The sequence below is a fragment of the Zootoca vivipara genome, chromosome 16, assembly GCF_965207765.1.
Source record: "Zootoca vivipara chromosome 16, rZooViv2.hap1.1, whole genome shotgun sequence".
Classification (NCBI taxonomy): domain Eukaryota; kingdom Metazoa; phylum Chordata; class Lepidosauria; order Squamata; family Lacertidae; genus Zootoca; species Zootoca vivipara.
The window spans coordinates 6,729,967-6,753,916 of record NC_142599.1 but is presented as its reverse complement, the minus strand read 5'-3'; the positions used below and the strand labels follow the sequence as shown (position 1 = coordinate 6,753,916).

Here is a 23,950-nt window from a genome sequence, read left to right as displayed (position 1 = left end):
GTCCGACTCTGGGGTTGCGGCGCTCATCTCGCTCTATAGGCCGAGGGAGCCGGCGTTTGTCCGCAGACAGCTTCCGGGTCATGTGGCCAGCATGACAAAGCTGCTTCTGGCGAACCAGAGCAGCGCACGGAAACACCGTTTACCTTCCCGCCGGAGCGGTCCCTATTTATCTACTTGCACTTTGATGTGCTTTCAAACTGCTAGGTGGGCAGGAGCTGGGACCGAGCAATGGGAGCTCACCCCGTTGCAGGGATTCGAACCGCCGACTTTCTGATCAGCAAGCCCTAGACTCTGTGGTTTAACCCACAGCGCCACCTGGGTCCCTGAATTATGGATTACAAGTGGCTAATTTTTCTCAGAAGCCTCTTTTTCAGAGCACTTTTTAGAGTTATCTATCAGCTGGCAACCTGGTTTGCCTTTTCCAACTTGGATGAAAATCCAAGCCAGAGAAGAATTATGGGGTCATAATGCTTGTCTTGTATTCAAGGTGAATGTTACGAGCCCTTAACACTCATAATTCTGAGCCAGAAAATGTATGCTTCAGTAAAATCGCCACCCCAAACTGAAGTGAACACAGGATGTCTCAGTAGGAATCAGGCTTCCTGAGTAAATCTGAGCAACATGGAAAGAGATTTGTTTGCAATGAGAATTCAGGGGAAATCAATATAGATATATATTTTTCTGTTGTTGTTTTTTTAAAAAAAAACATATCTCCAAATTAGGAGCCTACCTTTTGATTTTCTCTTTGACTTCCTCTGCAAACAGTGGATCAACCTATGGCAGGGGAAATAAAACACAGGAAACTTACGAACAGTAAATCAACCTCCACACTGGGAAAATATTAATGGCCTGAGGTTGCAGTTTTGCTGGACACCAGGGGTGGGGAACCTCAGGACTCAGGCGAAATGTGGCCCTCCAGGCCCCTTCATCTGGCCCTTGGGACTTTCTCCGCACCACACAGCTGGATCACTGGCTCTGCTTTGAACCCTCCTTGAATTTTTTTGCCTGGATTGAAGGTGGACTTGAACTCTGATACTGCCTCTGGCCTGTCTGGTGGGGTGCGCAAGTGTAAAAGTAAAACTTACATTCACTCCTCTACCCATTTTTTGCATCTGGTCCTGCCCGCCACTTTACAGCTCTGGTTGCCTCCTCTCCAAAAGGATGTTGTCGAGATGGAAAAAGTTCAGAAAAGGGCAACCCAAATGACAGAGAGGATGGAGGAAACCCCCGTGTGTGGAAAGGCTGCAGTGTTCTGGACTTTTTAGTTTATAGAAAAGGCAAGTAAGAGGCGACGTGCTAGACAGAAGATTATAAAATTATGCATTGGCATGGAGAAAAATCCCCCCCCTCAAAACACTGGAACTTGTGGAAATCCAAAGGAGCTGAGTGTTGGAAAATTCACAACAGTTTTAAAAAAGTCACTCTTCACACTGCGCATAGTCAGTGGAACTCGCTTCCCTCAAGAGGAAGTGATGGTCACCTGCCTAGGTGGCTTCAATAGAAGTTCAGACAAATTCATGGAGGAGAGGGCTTTCAATGGCTACTAGTCACAATGACCATGCTCTCTACCTCCACACTTGGAAGCAGTTTCGCTTCTGAATACCAGTTGCGGACCAGTTACACAAGAGGGGAGACTTGCTCTTGTGCTCATGTTCTGCTCCTTGATTTCCCACAGGCATCTGCTTGGCCACTGTGAGAGACGGGCCCTGGGCCTGATCCAGCATGCTCATCATGTGTGACGCCCCACCCCAAGGTTGGTCCTCAGGTTGAAAACCATTCACCAGCCCTACTGCACACAGTAAACCACGGCACCAAGTTCTGGAGGGCACCAGGCGAGAGTCCAGGGAACACCGAACAAGTGCGCTGAGTGAGCAAGAGTTTGTGCGCCGCTCCCGCCGAGTGTCGGCTCGGTTTTTTCCCTTTTAGCCTGCAGGTGCCGAATTCTGCAGGGTGCCAGAAGGCTAAAAGGGGGAAAACTGAGCCGGCGCTCAGCGGGAGCGCCGCATGTGCCCTTGCTCACTCAGCGCAGGCCCGCTTGCTTGGTGTGATGCCTACGAAGCAGCCAACTGAGCTGGGAGGTGCCGTGTCCAGCCCCGCCTCTTCCCCGCCGGAGCAGCCGCCCTCCAGCTGCTGCCCGCCTCCAGGGCAGTCTCGAGCAGGTCGCGTGCCCTGGTGCTGAGGGGTGGAGATCGCTCCAGCGCCCCCGCCCTCGCAGGGCACAGCATGGCTTCCGTGCGGCTTCGCCACGCAGCGCCCTGCCTACTGGCCCGGCGCCCCGCACCACCGGGACTCTACCTAGAGCCGGCCCTGCCCGCCTCCTCCAGCCCTAAAAAAGGTCGGAAACTCTGGGAAGGGGGGGCACCAGAGGGATCTTTGCACCATGGTGCCGGATATGCTTAAAACGGCCCTGCGAATGCAAGCTGACCTTCCAAGAACGGACTTTCAAAATAGTGAGAATACGATAAGGTGATGCCAACTTTTAAGGTGCATTTTTTTTACACCTATGTATTTAATGAGCATTTTAAAAACACTCAAAACTATGCCAGCTCTAGCGGTTTAGCCTAAAATTGGATGTGAGATCCTCGCCCATCCTAAAGCTACAGGTGAAGAACTTTCAGATTTGACAAGAATTTCGTCTGCTTCCTCTTATTTCGTTTGTACCCATCTCTAACAGACATTTATTGTTCGTATCTCCCACCACCTCCAACACTGGCATGTAGCTTCCTTTCTACCCTGTTCTACATTGGGTGAGCACTGGCTGTGAACCTTTCCTGTGTCTCACTGAAGAAGCAAAGGGAGGTGAGATTTGCCTCTCCAAGGCGGTGGCTCTCTCTCTCTCCTTCCCTGGGGAGATCCTGTGGCCCTTGGGGAGCACAGGAACTGACTAATCCTATGGCCCCCAGGAATGCAGCCCAAGACATTCTTGTTCCACTTTTAATGTGTTTAAATTTCATTCAGATAGGGTTTCAAAGCCTGTTTTATTCTGTTGCAGATGCTCTCTTGAACAACATTGGTGTTTAATAGTCACAAACTGCCTTGGCAGAGTCAAATAACCATGCAGAAATGCCTTTGTTGTTGTTGTTGTTTAGTCGTGTCCGACTCTTCGTGACCCCATGGACCATAGCATGCCAGGCACTCCTGTCTTGCACTGCCTCACGCAGTTTGGTCAAACTCATGTTCGTAGCTTCGAGAACCCTGTCCAACCATCTCGTCCTCTGTCGTCCCCTTCTCCTAGTGCCCTCAATCTTTCCCAACAACATCAGGGTCTTTTCCAGGGAATCTTCTCTTCTCATGAGGTGGCCAAAGTCTTGGAGCCTCAGCTTCAGGATCTGTCCTTCCAGTGAGCACTCAGGGCTGATTTCCTTCAGAATGGATAGGTTTGATCTTCTTGCAGTCCATGGGACTCTCAAGAGTCTCCTCCAGCACCATAATTCAAAAGCATCAATTCTTTGGTGATCAGCCTTCTTTATGGTCCAGCTCTCACTTCCATACATCACTACTGGGAAAACGATAGCTTTAACTATACGGACCTTTGTCGGCAAGGTGATGTCTCTGCTTTTTAAGATGCTGTCTAGGTTTGTCATTGCTTTTCTCCCAAGAAGCAGGCGTCTTTTAATTTCGTGACTGCTGTCACCATCTGCAGTGATCAAGGAGCCCAATAAAGTAAAATCTCTCACTGCCTCCATTTCTTCTCCTTCTATTTGCCAGGAGGTGATGGGACCTGTGGCCATGATCTTAGTTTTCTTGATGTTGAGCTTCAGACCATATTTTGCGCTTTCCTCTTTCACCCTCATTAAAAGGTTCTTTCATTCCTCCTCACTTTCTGCCATCAAGGTTGTGTCATCTGCATACCTGAGACATTGGTGTTTAATAGTCAAAACTGCCTTGGCAGAGTCAAACACCATGCAGAAATGCCTTACAAATAAGTAAATAATCTCATCCACTACAAAGCTGTTTCACTTGGTTTGGTTTCTTTCTTTTTTAACCAATCACTGTGCTGTTGCAGTTTAAGCATTTTCAGAAAATTTTCCCCCAAAAAATGAAAGGAAAAAAGCAGGTGTGCAATTAAACTTTAGGATATATAAACGTTATGAGAAATTTCCCAAATTTCTGAGGCTAAGGTGGGATGCGCCTGTTTGTTTCTGGGGAAAAGTGAAGCAGATGTAAAGTGAAGTGGCCGAAATCTTTCACAGGCTGCATCTGAAGGCATCGGAAACGCAAACCACATTATACCTGCTCCCAATTTTCTCTTCCACCCCAGTTCGCTTTCAAATCTTGCAGTGTATCAGAGTGGAAAGAAACAGAGATTAAAAAGAAAGAAAGAAAAATAACCAGCGCAATGAAAAGCAGGAAGGTAATAAGACAACTCAATGTTCTAATGAAAATATAGGAGCTGAAGGTTCTAAGAGACAAGTTAATAAGAGAGGGGAAATTGCATTCGTTTTGCATCAGAGATGTTTCAGGGCTGGGGGGCGGGCAGGGGGAATAAATGACAGAAAGGGGCGAACAACAGTGCAGTTTCCAGGATATCAGACTGGCAAACCTTGCAAGCGGGGTTGATAAACCTAGGAAGATATGGTGTGCGTGTGTTTGCATAAGAATAAATACATGCACACTCTTGTATCTAAAACAGATGCTGCAGGGAGAAAGAACCTGAAAATGTAAGGTTTCATTGCCTACAGACAGCCACCCAATCTTAAACAACTCCTCACCCACAATAATACAACCACCAGACTTACCATGGACACTGGTACCAGAGCCTGCAATAAACCCAGATGCCAACTTTGCTGCCACATACACCCGGACAACATCATTACTGGCCCCAACAACATCCAACATACCATCTCCGGACGATTTAATTGCTCATCTTCTAACATTGTGTATGCCATCAAATGCCAACAGTGCCCTTCAGCTCTCTATATTGGACCAACAGGCCAAACCCTACGCCAAAGGATAAATGGACACAAATCTGACATCAGGAACCACAAGACAGAGAAACCAGTAGGAGAACACTTCAATCTCCCAGGACATTCTATACAAGATCTCAAAGCAGCTGTTTTATTACAGAAAAATTTCAGAAACAGACTGGAAAGAGAAGTTGCTGAATTGCAACTCATTAGCAAGCTTAAAACCATGGAGCCACCTGGAATGAACAGAGACATAGGATTCTTATCTCATTTTACATGATCAAGCTTTCCTTAGCACCTCAGCCCTTGCTTTTCCCCCCCAGGACCAATTGCAGTCATCAGCAGTCGTTAACAGCCATCTACAGGTTTACCACTCCCATCAGCCCATCACCCATTTCCACCCTCCACACCACCCTCTGAATATACATAAGGGTTTGGTGGATTCTGTTTCAGTGTATCTGACGAAGTGTGCATGCACACGAAAGCTCATACCAAAATAAAAACTTAGTTGGTCTTTAAGGTGCTACTGAAGGAATTTTTTTAATTTCGCTTCGACTCAGACCAACACGGCTACCTACCTGTAACTGAGAACGTAAGAAAAGCCCTGCAGGATCAGGGCCAATGGCCCATCAAAGCCTGCCTCCTGTTCTCCCAGTGGCCAACCATATGCATGCAAACTGGACCTGAGCACAAGAGAAAGTCTCTCTCCCCCCCCCCCCCAATGGTTTCCAGCAACTGGTATTTAGACGCACCCAGTGTCCTAACTCCCCAGTGGATGGGAGCAAGTATGAGCAGCCTTCAGGCTTGCGAGATCCCCTTTTCTTTTTAAACTAGAATTCTGAGCTCTGACAAGTGGACCTGGACCTTCTGTTTCAACTGGCTTGTTTTACTGCACATTTTAAAGTGTGGGTGTTTAATGTTTTGACCGAGTTGTTTCCTTGCTCTAAACACTTTGATCTTAGAAGCCACCTTGGCAACTAAGCAGTATGTAAAGGAATAAGCAACACAAACAACTCCGTCTTGGGGAAGTGCCATGGCTCAGGGGTGGAGCTTCTGTCTTGCAAGCAGAAGGTCCCAGGTTCCATCCCTGGCATCTCCAGGCAGTGCGGGGAGAGCATCCCTGCCAGAAACTCTGGAGAGCTGCTGCCAGTTTGTGTAGACAACACTGAGCTATGCAGGCCAATGTAAGGCAGCTTCCTATGAACCTCCACGAGCGGCTGGGTGGAGCCAAGTCTCCCCCTCCAAACCCTTCCATGGCAGGCAGCGTTGCCAGATTCAGAAGCAGAGAGCGCTCTTCCTAATGCGGCAGGAGACTGGAAGGCACAAATCGTATCAGTGGCCTAACACAGCATCAAAGAAACATGACCGAACATGACAAATCAATAGGCGTGGGCTCTCTTAAATGCAAAACTTCAGAAGAGGAGGGCAAAACGACTCACTTCAAGCCCTCCCCCCCCCCCCCGGTTGTGAACAACCATCCTGGATAAACAAATTATTCTTCTTTAATGTGGCCACCGATACAAACTTGGCCTGGAAATCCATCTTCATTTTCTTTGATGTTTTATTGGGGGGGGGGGAGCCTGTCAGTTTATTTATTTAATCCCATTTTGTTACATCACTTCCCATGAAATATCTCAAAGCGACTTCACGTTTGTTTATTTTTAAAGAAAGCCTCTGCAATTAAAAACAATTACAGAATTTCATATATAGAAATGCAAACCATATCTTAGGAAGATCTTTGTAGAGAAACACACTCAGCCTGTGTCGAAATATACCACATAGGATGGATTTGGTCTATTGAGAATTTATCATCAGAGTGCTTGAGTATATATAAAATTATGTTAGTGATATAAATAATTCCCTCTTCCGCCCCCTTACATTCCACCCCCACCCCCTACCCCCGGGCAATGAACTCTGATATTAGTTGCTGCATTGGAGACCTTAACCTGAAGGGCATTCAAGTTTATAGCCCCCCCCCCCACTGAGAAGGAGTCACCCCTCAAAATGCTATGTGGGGCATTCCACCATTAAGTCTTGCTAGATTATGCCCCATGAGTCAGATCTGTCTGCCCTTAAAGTCACACTAAACCAAGGATTGCCAGCCTGCTGCTCATACATGCCAATGTGCGCACTAGTATAGTGGACGCTCAGGTTGCGAATGTGATCCACGCAGGAGGCATGTTCACAACCTGCAGCGTTCGCAACCCGCATCTCTCCTCATTACTTCTCTCCCCACCTCACTGCTCTCGACTTTCTCAAAGTTTTCTCAAAGTTTCTCGCAGGATTCCTGGCCGTAAATCTGTTTTACCAGGGGCGTATCTCCCCTGCCACTTCCATTGTCAGCTGGAATTCTGTGCAGACTCTTGCCAGACAGAAGTCTCAGTCATTGGCTACCAGCTGACATCTGTTAATTATGTGCAAATGCAAGACCGGCAGGAATGGCTTCAAAATAGCCAGAACACAGAGATGATCTGTTGATGCAGTTCATCAGCAGTCACAGGACAGGTTTGATCCTGCTTGGTAAGGAGGTCAAGAAGGCAGATCTACATTTCAAAGGAGCAAACAGCACAGATGGAGGCTGCAGCTCCAGGGATCTGATTTTTAAAACAGGAAACAACACAAATGAAATGTTCTTTCCTTCTCTCTCTCTCTCTCCTTTGCCTTGTGGTGCCGATCTGGTTTGGGACTGTTGCATTTGCTTTCAAACTACAAAATAAAAATTTGTCATGTGTGAGTGTGTAGCTTGGTCTTTTTGCAGACTCAGTGATGTTACCAGCACTTCGGACATTCAAGGGCAATGAGTCCCACCTTGTTTTGTATATTCTGTTTTAATACACAATGTATATGCAGGTAGCTCAATTCTGTTATCATTCATTGGTTGTATGCTTTATATTATATTTTCAGCTGATGAAGATTATCGTATCATTCCGGAAACACTGTCCTTGAGACTTTTGGGACGTCCTCCATTGGAACTTTTGAAAAACCTTGCTTTTTAAACTTTTGAGTCATCTTTTGTTGAAACCTTTGAATAACCATTGTGAGACTGACCTTTGACGCCTATCTTGAACACATGGCTTGACATTCTGTGCCACTAGTCTGTTACATTGTATATATCAACTCCAATAGGTTCATTTCTACCTTTGAATGATATCATTATTCTATTACTGTACATATGATTTAACAGTTATTAGCCTACGTGTTTTGTCTTCATTTTTGTTTGGGCAGCCACTTTGTCAAGCTGATTGAAGGAGAATACCACACCATGAAAGGCAGAGTAATTTTGGGTCTGTTGTGTATCCTACACTCTATACTCTATACTCTACACACACCCCAAACCAACAAACACTAAACTTTTAAAAATTATTTTAAGAAAAGAAAATTCTATGAGGAGCAAAGGCAGTTTAGTGGGTTATATTTTACTCCAACATTTTCAAATGGCCAAAAAAAACAAAAAATACAATTGTGCAAACTGAAAGTGAGTAGAAGGATCATTATGGATTTTTGAGGGGATACCTGCTGAGACCTTTTGTGGGTGCCATAGCAGGTAGTAGTGGGCACACTGGCATGTATGAGCAGCAGGCTGGCAATCCTTGGTTTAGTGTGACTCTAAGTGTAAACAGATCCGACCCACGGGTAACAACATTCTGGTGGAAGCCCCACATTCTGGTGGAAGCCCCACATAGCATTTTGAGGGGTGACTCCTTCTCAGTGGGGGCTATAAACTTAACAGCGCCTGCCTGCCATAGCACATGAAAACAAATTTACGCACAGAATTTATATTTAGAAAGAATGCTTACAAAGAAAGCGGGGAAACTTACTGCGGGTCCAATTATAATCAGGTGTGTGCTGGGTTCCTCTCTGTGCCATTCTATCAAACAACAGGAGAGAGTTCTGGTTATAGGAAAATAAGCGTCATGTTGTTCTGGTTAGGGCGTTGTAAAGAGAAACTTGGGCAATCCATCAGTTAATTGGTGTATGCAAATTCTGACTCATTTTTTTTTTAAAAAAGGAAGGTGCCCCAACCTACTGGGCAGCAGACTTAAATTATTTAATTAATCAACCACAAAGTTATTTTGCGGTTTCTGGAGGGAGGCACTCGTGAAAAGTCAATGAACACAGAAGCATAGGTCAGGGTAGCAGGAACTGACCCCTGCATTTCCATAGCAGACGCAATACTGGAAAGCTCTTCACCATCTTTCCATCTTTGTTAGGTTGATGTTCACAATCATTCTGGCGAACCCGACAGCCATTATGCCCAATACACAGCTGGGGGACCGAGGCCAAGACACGGTGATTTTTTCCAATTGCCATACATTTTGCAGAGCTCCTTCATATACAGACAGCTCCTACTTGCTCTCTCTCCTAGCCATGGTATTCCACTAATAGGAGCGCTGGCCCTCTTGCAGCTCAGTTAAAGAAATCTTACTTGATCCACTGGCAGAGAAAGAGGAGTGCGGGGGGACTGCACCACCCACAGCAGCGCGATCCTAGTGGGGTGCCATTGCGCCACACCCCTGCGGGCAGCGCACCACGCCCCCGCCTGCTCTCCACCCCCTGGTGCCGGAGCATGAAGCTCCTCCGCCACTGATTTGATCAAATCATATGCATCTTAATGAATATTCAATCAATCAAATCTGCACGTGAATAAAACAACAGTCAACTATATATTTTGGAAAGTTGTTTGATTGTTTGCTTTATGCATTTGGACATCTCATAAGGATCGGCGACCAAATTTTGCATGATGCTTCCTGAGTTCAAGGAGCAAGTATTAATCTGCGCTTGGATAAAATTGGACGCCATTTTGAATCAAGATGGAGGACTGAACCTTTCAAAACCGCGCACTGATTTAAAACCAGGTTCCAAAACAACGCTGATATTATTATTATTAAGAATTCCTAAGCAACACCAGGCACAAGGCTGCTAGTACTAAAGAAAAACAACGTTCTTTCCCAATAAATTAATAAAGAAGTTGTTACTTCTTTTAAGTATAGTGCTAGCAGAGGCACCCTCCCTCCTATCTCACACTCACACGTGGGAACATCTCTTCCTGGATGCTGCCCGCGGTGACAAGCACACACATGATCTATGCCTCTCCACATACACCCCCCCCCCCCGGCCCAGTGGTCCTGCTTCCTTCACCTGCAAAAGCATAAACATTTGGCCAATTAATTGACTGGACCTCACATAATCAACCTGCTAAGATTTCTTCAATCAGGTGAAGCCCTATGTAGCAGCGAAGTGGATTACTACCCCATGTTCATATTTAGTGAGCAGAATTTACAGCTGAGCTTCAGCGCAGAGACTGGATTAGACTGATGATTAAATTCATCACTTAATCGATGTTCTCTTGCTGAGGGCCAGTTCCGAAGTCTTGTCACTTTCATGGTTTCTCTTCAATACAAGTGTAAATGCTTATGCTCAGAGCTGTATCCCTGAAGCCTGTCCCCTCTAAATCTCTCCATCTCCCTCTCTCCCTCCCTCCCTCCCTCTCTCTCTCTCTCTCTCTCTCTCTCACACACACACACACACACACACACTGCAACCCGGTCCCCAGCCGATTCTGTGTTCAGTACAGACTTCTTGGCCTTTCCTTTAAAAAAAAAAATTCCATGGCCTTGCCCAACCTGATCGCTTGGGCCTCATTTCTCATTGTGTCAGCCTTCCCCAACCTGGTGCCCTCCAAGGCTCCAGATCCCACTGGCCCCAGCTAGCAGACTGCTGATGCAATTCCAGAAAAATCAGGAGGGCATCAAGTTGAAGAAGGGCTGGGGCAGGAAGTACTGAGCCAAGTGGGACTATCAAGGGGAGGGGAGAAAGATTCGGTGTTGGCCAGCAGGTAATGGCTTTTCCCAACTGCCTCCCCCCCCCCCTTAGGAGCCTCCATAAAGGAGCTTTTTCCAGAGGAAGAACTATGGGGGTGGGTGGTAGGTGGGACTGCTCCGCCTCCATAGCTGCCAAGTTTTCCCTTTTCTCGCGAGGAAGCCTATTCAGCATAATGGAAAATCCCTTTAAAAAGGGATAACTTGGCAGCTATGTCCGCCTCCGTATGTGTCTCTTTTAAAGGACTGAATAGAGGGAAAGATTATGAGTCATGGGGGTGTGGAAAGTATGTATGGACTTAACAGTGCTTAGCCTTAGTTTGTTTTTTGGCTGCTGCTGTTAACGTTGTTAATATTGCTTCATAGATTATAAACACTGTATTGATTTGTTAAGCAGATAATGTGAATTTTGCTTTGATTTTGATGTTTAGCTTATTTTTTTTAGTTGAAATAAAAATAAAAAAAATTGTCCAGGAGCACCTTATAGAAAAACAGGGGTCATCAAACTTTTTCAGCAGGGGCCGGTCCACTGTCCCTCAGACCTTGTAGGGGGCCGGACTAGATTTTGAAAAAAAAAATGAACAAATTCCTATGCCCTACAAATAACCCAGAGATGCATTTTAAATAAAAAGGACACATTCTACTCATGTAAAAACACCAGGCAGCCCCCACAAATAACCCAGAGATGCATTTTAAATAAAAGGACACATTCTATTCATGTAAAAACATGCTGATTCCTTGACCGTGCGCGGGCCGGATTTAGAAGGCAATTGGGCCGCATCCGGCCCCCGGGCCTTAGTTTGGGGTCCCTGTTATAGACTATCTCAGGCCTATTTAATAGCTCATCTTCTAACATTGTGTATGCCATCAAATGCCAGCAGTGCCCTTCAGCTCTCTATATTGGACAAACAGGCCAAACCCTATAATGGACATAAATCTGACATCAGGAATCACAAGACAGAGAAACATGAAAGCTTATACCAAACCAAACTTAGTTGGTCTATAAGGTGCTACTGGGCAATTTTTTATTTTATTTTATTATTTTGACTGTGTCCGATCAACACAGCTACCTACCTGGATTTATTTTTTAGCTGTTGCTTTGTTAACACGGTTTAACAGAGTGTCATTGTTTCACCGGCAATTTGTTAATTATTCTAAATGTTTTGTGCCGCATTTGTCATGCACTATTACGCTCCATCATGCTACCATTATTTATTGATTGTAAGCCTCTTTGGGATCCATTTGAATGAAAAGCTTCACAGAAACATTATCCTGCATTTGCTACGAAGCGGAAGGGAAAGGAAGGGGGGGTACCCACCTGCAAAAGCATCCACTAAATAAAGAGGATCCTTGACCCTTCTCAGACCACATATCAAGAGGAAGAGGCGCAGACTGCTGCTGTCCTGGAGAATCCCTGTATTATTATTATTATTATTAAAAAAAACAAAAACAAGAATGTCAAGAAAGCTTAAACATGCCTGGAAATGTGAAATACAGAAATCAGGAAAGTTATGGTTCCACCCTTCCTCTGGCCCAAGGACTAGGCTCTCCCACCTTCCTTGGACTTGGATGGTGAGCTCCCAATGACATCCTCATCCTTTCCATCGCATAGAAGTCAGTGCCTGTCGAATCAGACATGGGGCCTTGAAGTCACCCCAGCCAGTTCCCCAAGGACGCAGGGCCAACTGCTGCATAGACAAAGCCTTGGGTAGCCCCGGTGCTTGAGCAGGACCCACTGGGACTGCCCAGGCTCCTGGCATGCTTAGAGAGACTTGTCTGGACTTCCATGACCTGACCTGCGCTCAGAGCTGACTTGACCTGCTTTGTTTCCTCTGCTGAGCCCTAAAGACCCGGCAGAACAGGACAAAGATGGTGCCACAGGTTGGCCCATCAACCTTTGGGGGGGGGCAGCAGGCGCATGTGGAGTTTTGCAGAAGCGCTGTGGGTGCCAGTCACAAAATGGCTGCCAAAGGGGTCTTTGTGGTGTAGCACCAGCTGCCACATCTAAAAGAGCAGGGAGGAGCATAAAGTGGTGTAGATTTTCTCCCCAATTAATGAAGGGGGCGGGGAGGAGGAAGATAGCTAAATCAGCTACCGTCATGCTTTTCCCACCTCTCTTCTGCTCCGAATGGTAAGGAGAGCAAGTGTCTGATCCACTGGATCCACTGGTGAGCCAGTGCAAGCGGAAACTGAGCAGAAAGACCTGTCTCTTGTGCAGCGTAGATTTCTGAGGGTTTATTTACGGAGACCTTTCATGGGCCATCTATGGAGAGCACTAGTGCTCATGTGTGAAAGGCTGGCAACCCCTACTATATGTGCTTTATAGATGTGTGTCCAGAGCAGGACCGGCTCTGGGGAGACCCCCGGTGGCGCGGTGCGTCAGGGCGCAGGGCCGGAAACCATGCTGCGCCCTACGAGGGCGGAGGCGCCGGAGCGATCTCCACCGCTCAGCACCAGGGCGCGCGACCTGCTCGAGACTGCCCTGGTCCAGAGGTAACAAGAGCTTCCACATCCTGAAAATCAGAACAGCTCTGAAAATTAAGAACACTCCCTCCCTTCACCTGCCAGTCAGTTCCCTCAACACTACGCCTGACATTTCAGCTGTTAGCATGAGAGGGAAATCTACTGAAGATAGCAACCTATGCTCTTCGTTGTGCTTCAAATGTATTTTTTTTCATTTTTTTGCTTAATAATAGTCATAATCTGCCAAGGGAAGTTTTTCAAAGTTGCCACTCGAGTCATTGTCAGTCCAGTTGAGGAATATCCAGTTGAGGAAAATAAAATAACACACACACACACACACACACACCAATCATGTATAAAGACGAAAGAGAAGGGACAGAACAAAAGGGAATGGCGAAGTCTAAGATGAGGCAGCAACAGTTGAGATAGGAGCGGAGTTGGAATGAGCTTCAGAGTTAGGGAATGTAAGACGAGCCCTGCTGGATGAGGCCAATGGTCTAGTCCAGCACCCTGTTCTCACAGTGGCCAACCAGAGGACCATGCAAAGCCCACAAGCAGGACTTGAGCATGGTAGCATTTCCCCCACCTGCGATTTCCAGCAACTGGCATTCAGAGGCCTACTACCTCTGAGGTGCCATAGCCCTTGCGGCTAGTAGCCATTGGTAGTATAAAGCCAGTTTCTTTAGTAGGCTGAGCCAGACCATTGGTCCATCAAGCCCAGCACTGTCCATGCCGATTGACAGCAGCTCTCCTGGGGAGGGGACATTCCAAGCCCTGTGCCGGATATTGAACCTGGGACCTTCTGCATGCCAAGCAGATGATCTACCCCTGAGCTATGGCCTTTCCTCCGCTGTTCAACTGCCAGGCCGTCTCTGGTTGCATGTGGGGGTAATGGGTGGGGCACACTGCACGGCGCTGTTCAGTGCTCCCCCCCTTAGATTCAAAAAAATGTTTAGGGGTATGTGTACCTGTCAGGGGGTTGCTGCGGCTACTCTCGAGTAAAGACGCTCCAGTCCGCATTGTCTTTAAGAGTTTTATTGTGCATTTAAGAGTTTTATTATTTTATTTACAGTGCAGAGCTAGCAGAAAACATGACCGCCTAGTCCAATTCAGAACCTGGCAATGGCTTCCGTCTTTTTGGCCAGCATAAAAGCCTGGGCACCCCAAAACGCCCCCCTTTCGCCCTACGTGTGGGTGCGCGCCTCAATTCGGGCGCCGGAAGGAGAGGTCTCCCCTCTTGCTGGCTGGGGCGGCGCCTGGGCTCCAATGTTTTGCTGCGCCCCTCACCCGCTGACCCTCGACCAGAGCGGTGCCAAGGCTCTGACGCGTCTCTGAGCCCCTCCTGCACACTCTGTTCCCCATAGCGTTGCCAGGGCTCAGACACCTCAATGAGCCCTCTCTCCATTCCACTCCATTCATCATTCCCTCCTCCTGACTCGCTGCTCGTGCTGTCGCTGGGCGAAGTGCTGGTCAGGATGACGGGGGGAGGCTCCCTGGAGGGAGTCCTCCTGACAGTACCCCTGCGTACGCCCAGAAAACAAAAGCACTGGCACTGTTCCACTGTCTCCCCCATACTTTATGCCGGCCTTGGCAGGAATGCTACAGATCATTCCACAGGTGAGGAACCTGTGGCATTCCAGATGTTGCTGTGCTCCGATTCCCATCAGACGCCAGCAGGGGCATCTTACCCATAGAGGCTAGTGGCACAGGGCGCCAACTTCTGGAGGGTGCCAGGGAAGAGGCAGAGGCTGGACGCGGCGCCTCCCGGCATCAACTCGCCACCTTCCACCATGCCATGCCGAAGCAGCGCCGCACCCGGAGCCTCTATCTCAGGCATCCCCAAACTTCGGGCCTCCAGATGTTTTGGACTACAATTCCCACCTTCCCTGACCACTGGTCCTGTTAGCTAGGGATCGTGGGAGTTGTAGGTCAAAACATCTGGAGGGCCGCAGTTTGGGGATGCCTGCTCTATCTGCTGTGGCCACCACCTCTTCCCTGCCGGAGGAGCCGCCCTCCAGTTGCTGCCTGCCTCCTCCAGCCCCGCCGGCAGTGCTTTCAACCGTAAAAAAACTCTGGGAAACGTGTGTGTGTGTGTGTTTGTGTCGCCGGAGGGAGCTTTGCACCAAGGCGCCGGATATGCTTAAGACGGCCCTGGATGCCATCCTGCATGGCTAATGGTCAGGGATGATGGGAGTTGCATCTGGAGGTTTCATCCTCCTGAGATAAACGGGGAAAGCTGTCTCCACCCCCCCCCCGATCATCTCTCTTCCATTGCATCATTTTCTCCCTGTGTTGTCCTTAAAAAAAAAAAGACGATCCAGCAAATAACCCTCTCCCAGTAAGTTTCCTGCCTCTTAATTTCCCCAAACCTTTGTGATCTTTTTCAAAACAGCCCTGAAACGCAGGAATATCAACCACCCCAAGCTACTGAAGTAGTTCCCGAAAGCTTGTTTCCCTAAATGTCACCAGGGATTGGTAGCACGTTCCAGCAATATCGCTTTTGAAAATTAAAAATCAAGCCGGCGGATTTAAAAACGCTTTCATGTTCACAACATTTCCGTTTGGCTTCTATCTGAATAGCCCGGCTCCATCATGTAAGCTCCAGACAACCGAAAAGGTGATTTTAAAGGAGGTAATTTAGTTCACACTTTAATTTTCTTGTTTGAAGGTATATAGCCGCATAAACACACACACACACACACACACACACACACACACACACACACACACACTCCCGAGTCCAAACACAATTAATAATAATAATAATAATAATTTATTATTTATACCCCGCCCATCTGGCCGGGTTCCCCCAGCCACTCTGGGCGGCTTCCAAAAAAAACAGAAATTCTAAAATACAGAAATCCATCAAACATTACAAAATGTTTGACTAAAGAGCAAAAAAGAAATAAAAAGGTAATCAAAATATTTCTAAAGCTCAAAACTGCATTTCTTTTTTTAAGAAAGGAAAACAGCTATTCTTAATGGCAGTTCAATATTTTAAAAATACCAACAGTCTCCAGAAATGGTTTCTTTCTTTCTTTCTTTCTTTCTTTCTTTCTTTCTTTCTTTCTTTCTTTCTTTCTTTCTTTCTTTCCTTTTGCTATCCTCCCTTTACACAAGAGATACCTCATTTTGCTCACAGTAGATAGATTCCTTAATTTTTAATAACCATTCTTTCAATACTGACACTTCCCCTCAGTATTTTAGCACAAACCACTCTAGCATCTATTAACACTTCCCCTTCTCTTTCTTTTAACTAGCAACCATTTTTTCTCCTTCTTGCAGTCCGAGGAGGTAACCCACCTCCCCCGTCCCCATGAGATGGCAAAGAACTGATGATGGACCCAGGAGCACTGCGGTTTATCACGATATACTTTCAAAACATGTTGATCGCATTCACAAGGACTAGAAACTTAGCCTGGGGGGGGGGGGGAGAGAGGCTTTTAGGAAGACTGGATTCTGCTCTTAGTTTATATTCCATGCCATTCCTGTGCAGCTGGTGGGTGGCGGCATGGGTGTAGCTCAGCTTCTACAAAACCAGAATATGTGGAGTTTCAAATTAACATCTGGAACAGATCTAATCCCCTGAGCTTAACGGTTTCTACCTGAAAAGCTTAACCTCTCTTGTAGCCTCCTTGACACCCACAGATCATTCTCCTCTGCCCGCCCCGGCAGCACGCCTGTAATGAAAGCAAGCGCTTTGCTTGCAATGACAGACAAAGTCCACCACGACGCTTGACACTCATCTTGAGCCTTCCTGCGTTTGGGCCCTCCTGTGAGTCGCGATCCAAATTTGCAGGTGCGAAATTGCTCGAGAAAGGAAGAGTCAGCCCATGCCTGTCACCAAAGCGCCCTGCTTGAAATTTTAATTATAAGTATGTTATAGGCATTCGGCTTAGATGGAGACTCTGCTGCGCTCCACACACATTGCATTCCTCCAGCCTGTCAAGAAGCATCCACCCCTGCCCTTCTGTAGCACATCTGCAGGCCTCTTGCCATTCAAGATTCTGGGGTTGTAGTCAAGCTCTGCTATACAGGTGTATGCAGTGCCAGATTTACGTATAAGCTAAACAAACTATAGTTTAGGGCCCCACTCTCTTGGGACCCCCCCCCAAAAAAAAACGTAAAAGGGAAAAAAATCAACAGTTACTTTGATAAAAAAACATATTTTGTTACGTGCACATGGCTTTAGATACCTATTAGGTCCATAAATTACCATATAGCATATATTCAAACTTTTATATGCCTGTTGTCTTTGTCCATGGAGTTTTCTTGGCAGGGATACTGGAGTGGCTTGCCAGTTCCTTCTCCAGGTGGATCATGTTTAGTCAAAACTCTCCACTATGACCTGTCCATCTTGGGTGGCCCTGCATGGCACAGCTCATAGCTTCTCTGAGTTATTCAAGCCCCTTCGCCATGACAAGGCATTGGTCCATGAAGGGATCCATGAATTATGGTGCTGGAGGAGACTCTTGAGAGTCCCATGGACTGCAAGAAGATCAAACCTATCCATTCTGAAGGAAATCAGCCCTGAGTGCTCACTGGAAGGACAGGTCGTGAAGCTGAGGCTCCAATAATTTGGCCACCTCATGAGAAGAGAAGACTCCCTGGAAAAGAGCCTGATGTTGGGAAAGATTGAGGGCACTAGGAGAAGAGGACGACAGAGGACGAGATGGTTGGACAGTGTTCTTGAAGCTACGAACATGAGTTTGACCAAACTGCGGGAGGCAGTGGAAGACAGGAGTGCCTGGCGTGCCATGGTCCATGGGGTCACGAAGAGTCGGACACGACTAAACGACTAAACAACAAATATATTCAAACAGTGACAATTTGTTATTGACAAAGGACAGCTGGACATATAAACGGTCCCATTACCTTCAGTAGCTTAGGGCCTCATCAAACCTAAATCTGGCCCTGGGTGTACGCACAATCGACCCACACATAACCACATATATGCATGGTGCCAGAAATGGTAATGGTTTGCCCATGGCTCACGATGAGACCCTCCCCGGAGCCCAAAGTGGATGCCTTCTTTTCTTTATCTTTTCTGTCCCTCTATAACTTGACTTTTCTTTCTCCTTGTTTTGGTTTCCCGTTATTCTTTGTCTTTAGGCAAGTTTGACTTTTATTGTAGAAAACTTTCAACTGTTATGTTGAAAACATTCAATAAAAATTAGCTGTTTTTTAAAAACACAACAAACAAATAATTTATTCTGTTCCTAGCAAATGCTTCCCCTTGAAGACCCCCCTCCCCTCCAGCTATTTTGACAACCACCTGGGCTATTCTTAACAAAACTGGTCTGAAAAGACTCACATAATTTTCCTCTGTGTACGTGTGTGTGTGTGTGTGTGTGTGCGTGTGTGTTTTGAAAAGGACAACCAAAACAATAAAGGGGCTGGAATAACTCCCCTCATGAGGAAAGGTTACAGCATTTGGAGTTTTTTTATAAGGGGGGGAGCTAAGAGGGGCATTAATAGCAAGAAACACATTTATGGAGCTCTTCGAGGCATAAAGCCATTAAAGTGGTATACAGAGCAAAAAAAGAGAGAGCATAGAACAATGCTCTAAGACAGGCATAGGCAAACTGCGGCCCTCCAGATGTTTGGGACTACAATTCCCATCATCCTTAGCTAACAGGACCAGTGGTCAGGGATGATGGGAATTGTAGCCCCAAACATCTGGAGGGCCGGAGTTTGCCTATGCCTGCTCTAAGAACTTTTATATGCCTGTTGTCTTTGTCCATGGACAAAGACAACAGAACAAGAAAAGAACAAGAACAAGAACAAGAAAATTGATACAACAAGCTCTAAAAGTTTTTTAAAACCATACATACAGACAGACTTTAAAAACAAAGAAAGCATTTCATCAAATATAAAACTGATCTTCCACAAATAAGTGGGTTACACCTCAGGGAAAGTCTTCCTCAACAAAGAAGAAAAATGTACTCAGTAGGTGCCTGCCAGATTTTGATTAGTCACTACCGGTAATTCCAGAGAGCTGGAGCTGCAACACTAAAAGCCCAGTTTCTGCTACAGGCATAGCTGCCAAGTCTCCCGTATTCCCTGGGAAATCCCCGTTTTTCCAGATGTTCCTCGCTGAAAAAATGGAATTTTTTTGTTTTTTTCCAGTTTATTCTGGCGCGGCGGCCATTTTGGAACTGGGCAAAGCAGCATCAAAAGTCACTTCTGAGCATGCTCCGCCCAGTTCCAAAATGGCAGCAGTGCTACTTCTGGTCTGCTACTTCCCTTATTTCTCCGACAGCAACTTGGCAGGTATGGCTACAGGCTAAGCGTGCCTCTGAGGCTAATTGTACAATCTGCCCAAAGGAGTGCCCATTGCTGTGGTCTAAACCACTGAGCCTCTTGGGCTTGCCGATCAGAAGGTCGGCGGTTCGAATCCCCGCAACGGGGTGAGCTCCCGTTGCTCTGTCCCAGCTCCTGCCAACCTAACATTTCGAAAGCATGTCAAAGTGCAAGTAGATAAATAGGTACCGCTACGGCGGGAAGGTAAACAACATTTCCGTGTGCTGCTCTGGCTTTCGTCATGGTGTTCCGTTGCGCCACACCAGAAGTGGTTTAGTCTTGCCCGCCACGTGACCCAGAAAACTGTCTGTGGACAAATGCTGGCTCCCTTGGCCTGAAAGCAAAATGAGCGCCGCAACTCCATAGTCGCCTTTGACTGGACTGAACCCTCCAAGGGTCCTTTACCTTTACCTTTCGCATTGCTTGCCACACTAAAGCTGTACCTGCCTCACTCTTTCAAAGCAAAGACTTTGGGTTATGTCATTCATTGGATCCATGTCTTAACATTGCTTAGCCATGCCTATTAGGGCGGTTCATAAAAAAAACTTTTTTTAAAAAATGCCTGCTCCAAAGGTCTTATCTTACTACACTAGGGATTATACAGCTATATCTTAAATTTCATGCATATCAGTTAATATCTTGACCCCCCCCCTCCACGAAAACAGATGTTTACTTTTTTTCTTTTTTCTTTTTAAAAGTTTTAAAAATCTTTAATAATACAGTGGTACCTCGGTTTATGAACACAATTGGTTCCGGAAGTCTGTTCATAAACCGAAGCGTTCATAAACCGAAGCAAACTTTCCCATTGAAAATAATGGAAAGTGGATTAATCCGTTCCAGGCGATAAAAAACACCCCCTAAAGCAGCAATTTAACAATAATTTTACTTTCTACCAAGAGCTTTCCGAGGCCTATGGAGGCCTCCACGGAGGCATCGGAGGGTCCGTGACTGGGACGCAGCCACGGAAGCACTCCGATGCCTTCACAGAGGCAAACTGCAAAGAAAGGAGCCTTTCCCCGACGCGAGTGCCCTGCGCTGCGGCCGCCTCTCAGTCAAGGCGGCTGAGTAAAGCGCGGGAAACCGGGGGGGGGGGTTTCTCTTCGGAAGCTCTTACCTTGAGCTTAGAAAAGGGCTTCCAGCAGCAGTAGCAGCAACAGCAGTGAGAGGCTTTGCGAGTCGTTTCGCTGCACAGTGGTGGCAGCGCTCGCAGCTCTCCTTCCCCCTCTCTCTGCGGTGCCGGCCGGGCGACCTTCCTCCTCCTCAGAGCAGCCGCCGCCACCACCAGACGCCAGGACTGGCCAGGGTGGCTCGCGGTGCGCCTGGCTCTGGTTGGAGCGGCGGCGGCAATGGCGGCTCTCTCAACCCCGAGCCTCTCCACTCCGCAGGGGCGCAATGGTGAGGGCCCGGCCTCGCTTCTCTTGACCCCTCCGCGAGGCCGGGCCTTCGCCGTCGTGCTCCTGCGACGTCTCTCCACCTTCGGCGTCGCGCTCCTGTGGAGAGGCGTCGCAGGAGCGTGAAGGTCTGCTTCTCTTGAGCCGTCCGCGAGGCTGGCTCAAGAGAAGCGGGCTTTCGCGTCGCGCTCCTGCGACGTCTCTCCACCTTCGCCATAGCGCTCCTGTGGAGAGGCATCGCAGGAACGTGACAGCGAAGGTCCGCTTCTCTTGAGCCCTCCGCGAGGCCGGCTCAAGAGAAGCGGGCCTTCACTGTCATGTTCCTGCGACGCTTCTCCACAGGAGCGCTACGGCGAAGGTGGAGAGACGTCGCAGGAGCACGAAGGTCCGCTTCTCTTGAGCCCTCCGAGAGGCCGGCTCAAGAGAAGCGGGCTTTCGCGTCGCGCTCCTGCGACGTCTCTCCACCTTCGCCGTAGCGCTCCTGTGGAGAGGCATCGCAGGAACGTGACAGCGAAGGCCCGCTTCTCTTGAGCCGGCCTCGCAGAGGGCTCAAGAAAAGCGGGCCTTCGCTGTCACGTTCCTGCGACGCTTCTCCACAGGAGCGCTACGGCGAAGGTGGAGAGACGTCGCAGGAGCACGACGGCGAAGGTCTGCTTCTCTTGAGCCCTCTGCGAGGCCGGCTCAAGAGAAGCGGGCCTTCGCTGTCACGTTCCTGCGATGCCTCTCCACAGGAGCGCTACGGCGAAGGTGGAGAGACGTCGCAGGAGCACGACGGCGAAGGTCTGCTTCTCTTGAGCCGGCCTCTCGGAGGGCTCAAGAGAAGCGGACCTTCGTGCTCCTGCGACGTCTCTCCACCTTCGCCGTAGCGCTCCTGTGGAGAAGCGTCGCAGGAACATGACAGTGAAGGCCCGCTTCTCTTGAGCCGGCCTCGCGGAGGGCTCAAGAGAAGCGGACCTTCGCGCTCCTGCGACGCCTCTCCACAGGAGCGCGACGCCGAAGGTGGAGAGACGTCGCAGGAGCACGACGGCGAAGGCCCGGCCTCGCGGAGGGGTCAAGAGAAGCGAGGCCGGGCCCTCACCATTGCGCCCCTGCGGAGTGGAGAGGCTCGGGGTTGAGAGAGCCGCCATTGCCGCCGCCGCTCCAACCAGAGCCAGGCGCACCGCGAGCCACCCCGGCCAGTCCTGGCGTCTGGTGGTGGCGTCTGCTCTGAGGAGGAGGAAGGTCGCCCGGCCGGCACCGCAGAGAGAGGGGGAAGGAGAGCTGCGAGCGCTGCCACTGCCGTGCAGCGAAACAACTCGCAAAACCTCTCACTGCTGTTGCTGCTACTGCTGCTGGAAGCCCTTTTCTAAGCGCGAGGTAAGAGCTTCCAAAGAGAACCCCCCCCCGGGGTTCCCGCGCTTTACTCAGCCGCCTTGACTGAGAGGCGGCCGCAGCGCAGGGCACTCGCATCGGGGAAAGGCTCCTTTCTGTGCAGTTTGCCTCCGTGAAGGCATCGGAGCGCTTCCGTGGCTGCGTCCCAGTCGCGGACGCTCTGATGCCTCCATGGAGGCCTTCATGGGCCTCGGAAACCTCGGGTTACTTACTTCCGGGTTTCGATGGTTCGTAAACCGAAAGTTCGTAACCCGAGGTGTTCGTAAACCGAGGTACCACTGTAAACGTAAAATACATAAAATCAAAATCAAGATAATTCAACATAAATCAACACAACATAATTCATATAAATCAGTGCACAAAGAAATATAGGAAAGAAAAAATGAAAAGAAAAAAAGAAGAAAAAAGAACAAAAAGAACAAAAAGCAAACAAACAGTGAGCTTCCCAGCATTTGCATATCAGTTCCCTGATTACACAAAACTCTAATGCACTTCTCCCTTTCAAACTTTGTTTATTTACAAATTTTATTTGTTTTTTTTAATTCCTTTATCTCTTTTTCTGCTTCTATTTTTGTATTTTTATCTTATTTGAAAAACTTGTGTGAATTTAATCGGGGCGAACCACCCATCTAAAATTTAAACCTTCGTTTAAATTACAGATGTTTACTTGGCCGTTATCCTGTCATGAAGGCTGAAATTTCAATTCAGTGGAGCAGGGTCAAGATATTAACTGATATGCATGGAATTTCAGAAATAGCTATATAATCTCTAGTGTAGTAAGATAAGACCTTTGGAGCATAGCTGCCAAGTTTTCACTTTTCTCGCGAGGAAGCCTATTCAGCATAAGGGAAAATCCCTGTAAAAAAGGGATAACTTGGCAGCTATGCTTTGGAGCATTTTTTTTTAAAAAAAGTTTTTTATGAACCGCCCTAATGCCTGTCACCTGATGGCATATCACTCACTGTGTTTTTTAACCATTGCATTGCCTATACACGGTAGATATTAAATATTTTGGCAGAAATCGGGGTCACAGTTCAAGTTTTTCATCCAGCGAGAGCCAGGCCAGAGAGTCCTAAAGGGTAGATAGGAGAGTTGTGGAGGGGTACATTTGACCCCCCTGGCCCAAAGTTCACCACACCTGCGTTGGAGGAAGCGGGGAGGAACTTAAGGCATTTTCAGAGGCAGCCCTGAATCTCTGATCACTGTAGAATTTGCTTTGCTTTCTTAGCCTGAATTAAGACACTCAGTATTTGAATGGCTTACTCTGTTCCTGCTGAAAAACCAGACTTTTCCTTTTGGACATAATCCTCCTCTAGGCTTTGCAAACACAATCAAAATAGTATATCAAGAATAATTCCTATAGGACTGCCGAAATAACACTTTCTACTCTTTCTCTCTTTTTTTACAGAAAGTACGGAGCAGAACAGAAACACCCCTTTTAAAAAGGGCTTTGGAGCAGCACTCTCTTCATGCCATGCCTGCATGCAAGCCAAACAATTTTTTAAAAAAGAAAAAGTCTGTTTGAGAAACCACCGATAAAACTCTTACAAAACACTCCTTACAGATCGTTAATCTGACTGCGGGCCCTACAGGCCTCCATGCAACTTAGCAATATCAAAGAGAAACTCGCTGCAAGTAAATGGAACTGCTGGGGAGAGATTTATCTTATCTTAAGATAAATCCCACATATATATGG

The 23,950-nt window shown here is 47.6% G+C and overlaps 1 protein-coding gene across 9 annotated transcripts in view; it reads right to left on the bottom strand.

Moving 5' to 3' along the window:
• The window catches only part of GLT1D1 (glycosyltransferase 1 domain containing 1), a 63,557-nt gene that overhangs the window by 16,585 nt on the left and 23,022 nt on the right, over nucleotides 1-23,950 (bottom strand). For 5 of the 9 annotated variants that reach the window (XR_015947498.1, XM_088659747.1, XM_088659742.1 and 2 more), the window contains exons 7-9: nucleotides 12,045-12,140; nucleotides 8,705-8,775; nucleotides 731-774 (exon numbers count right to left, since the gene is read on the bottom strand). Coding sequence is in view for 8 of the 9 variants with exons in the window: in XM_088659747.1 (XP_088515873.1) it covers nucleotides 731-774; nucleotides 8,705-8,775; nucleotides 12,045-12,140 (211 nt within the window). In the remaining variant the exon portion in view is untranslated. The remainder of the gene's footprint in view (nucleotides 1-730; nucleotides 775-8,704; nucleotides 8,776-12,044; nucleotides 12,141-23,950) is intronic. The other 4 variants (XM_088659743.1, XM_035098453.3, XM_088659745.1 and 1 more) reach the window with 1 other exon arrangement.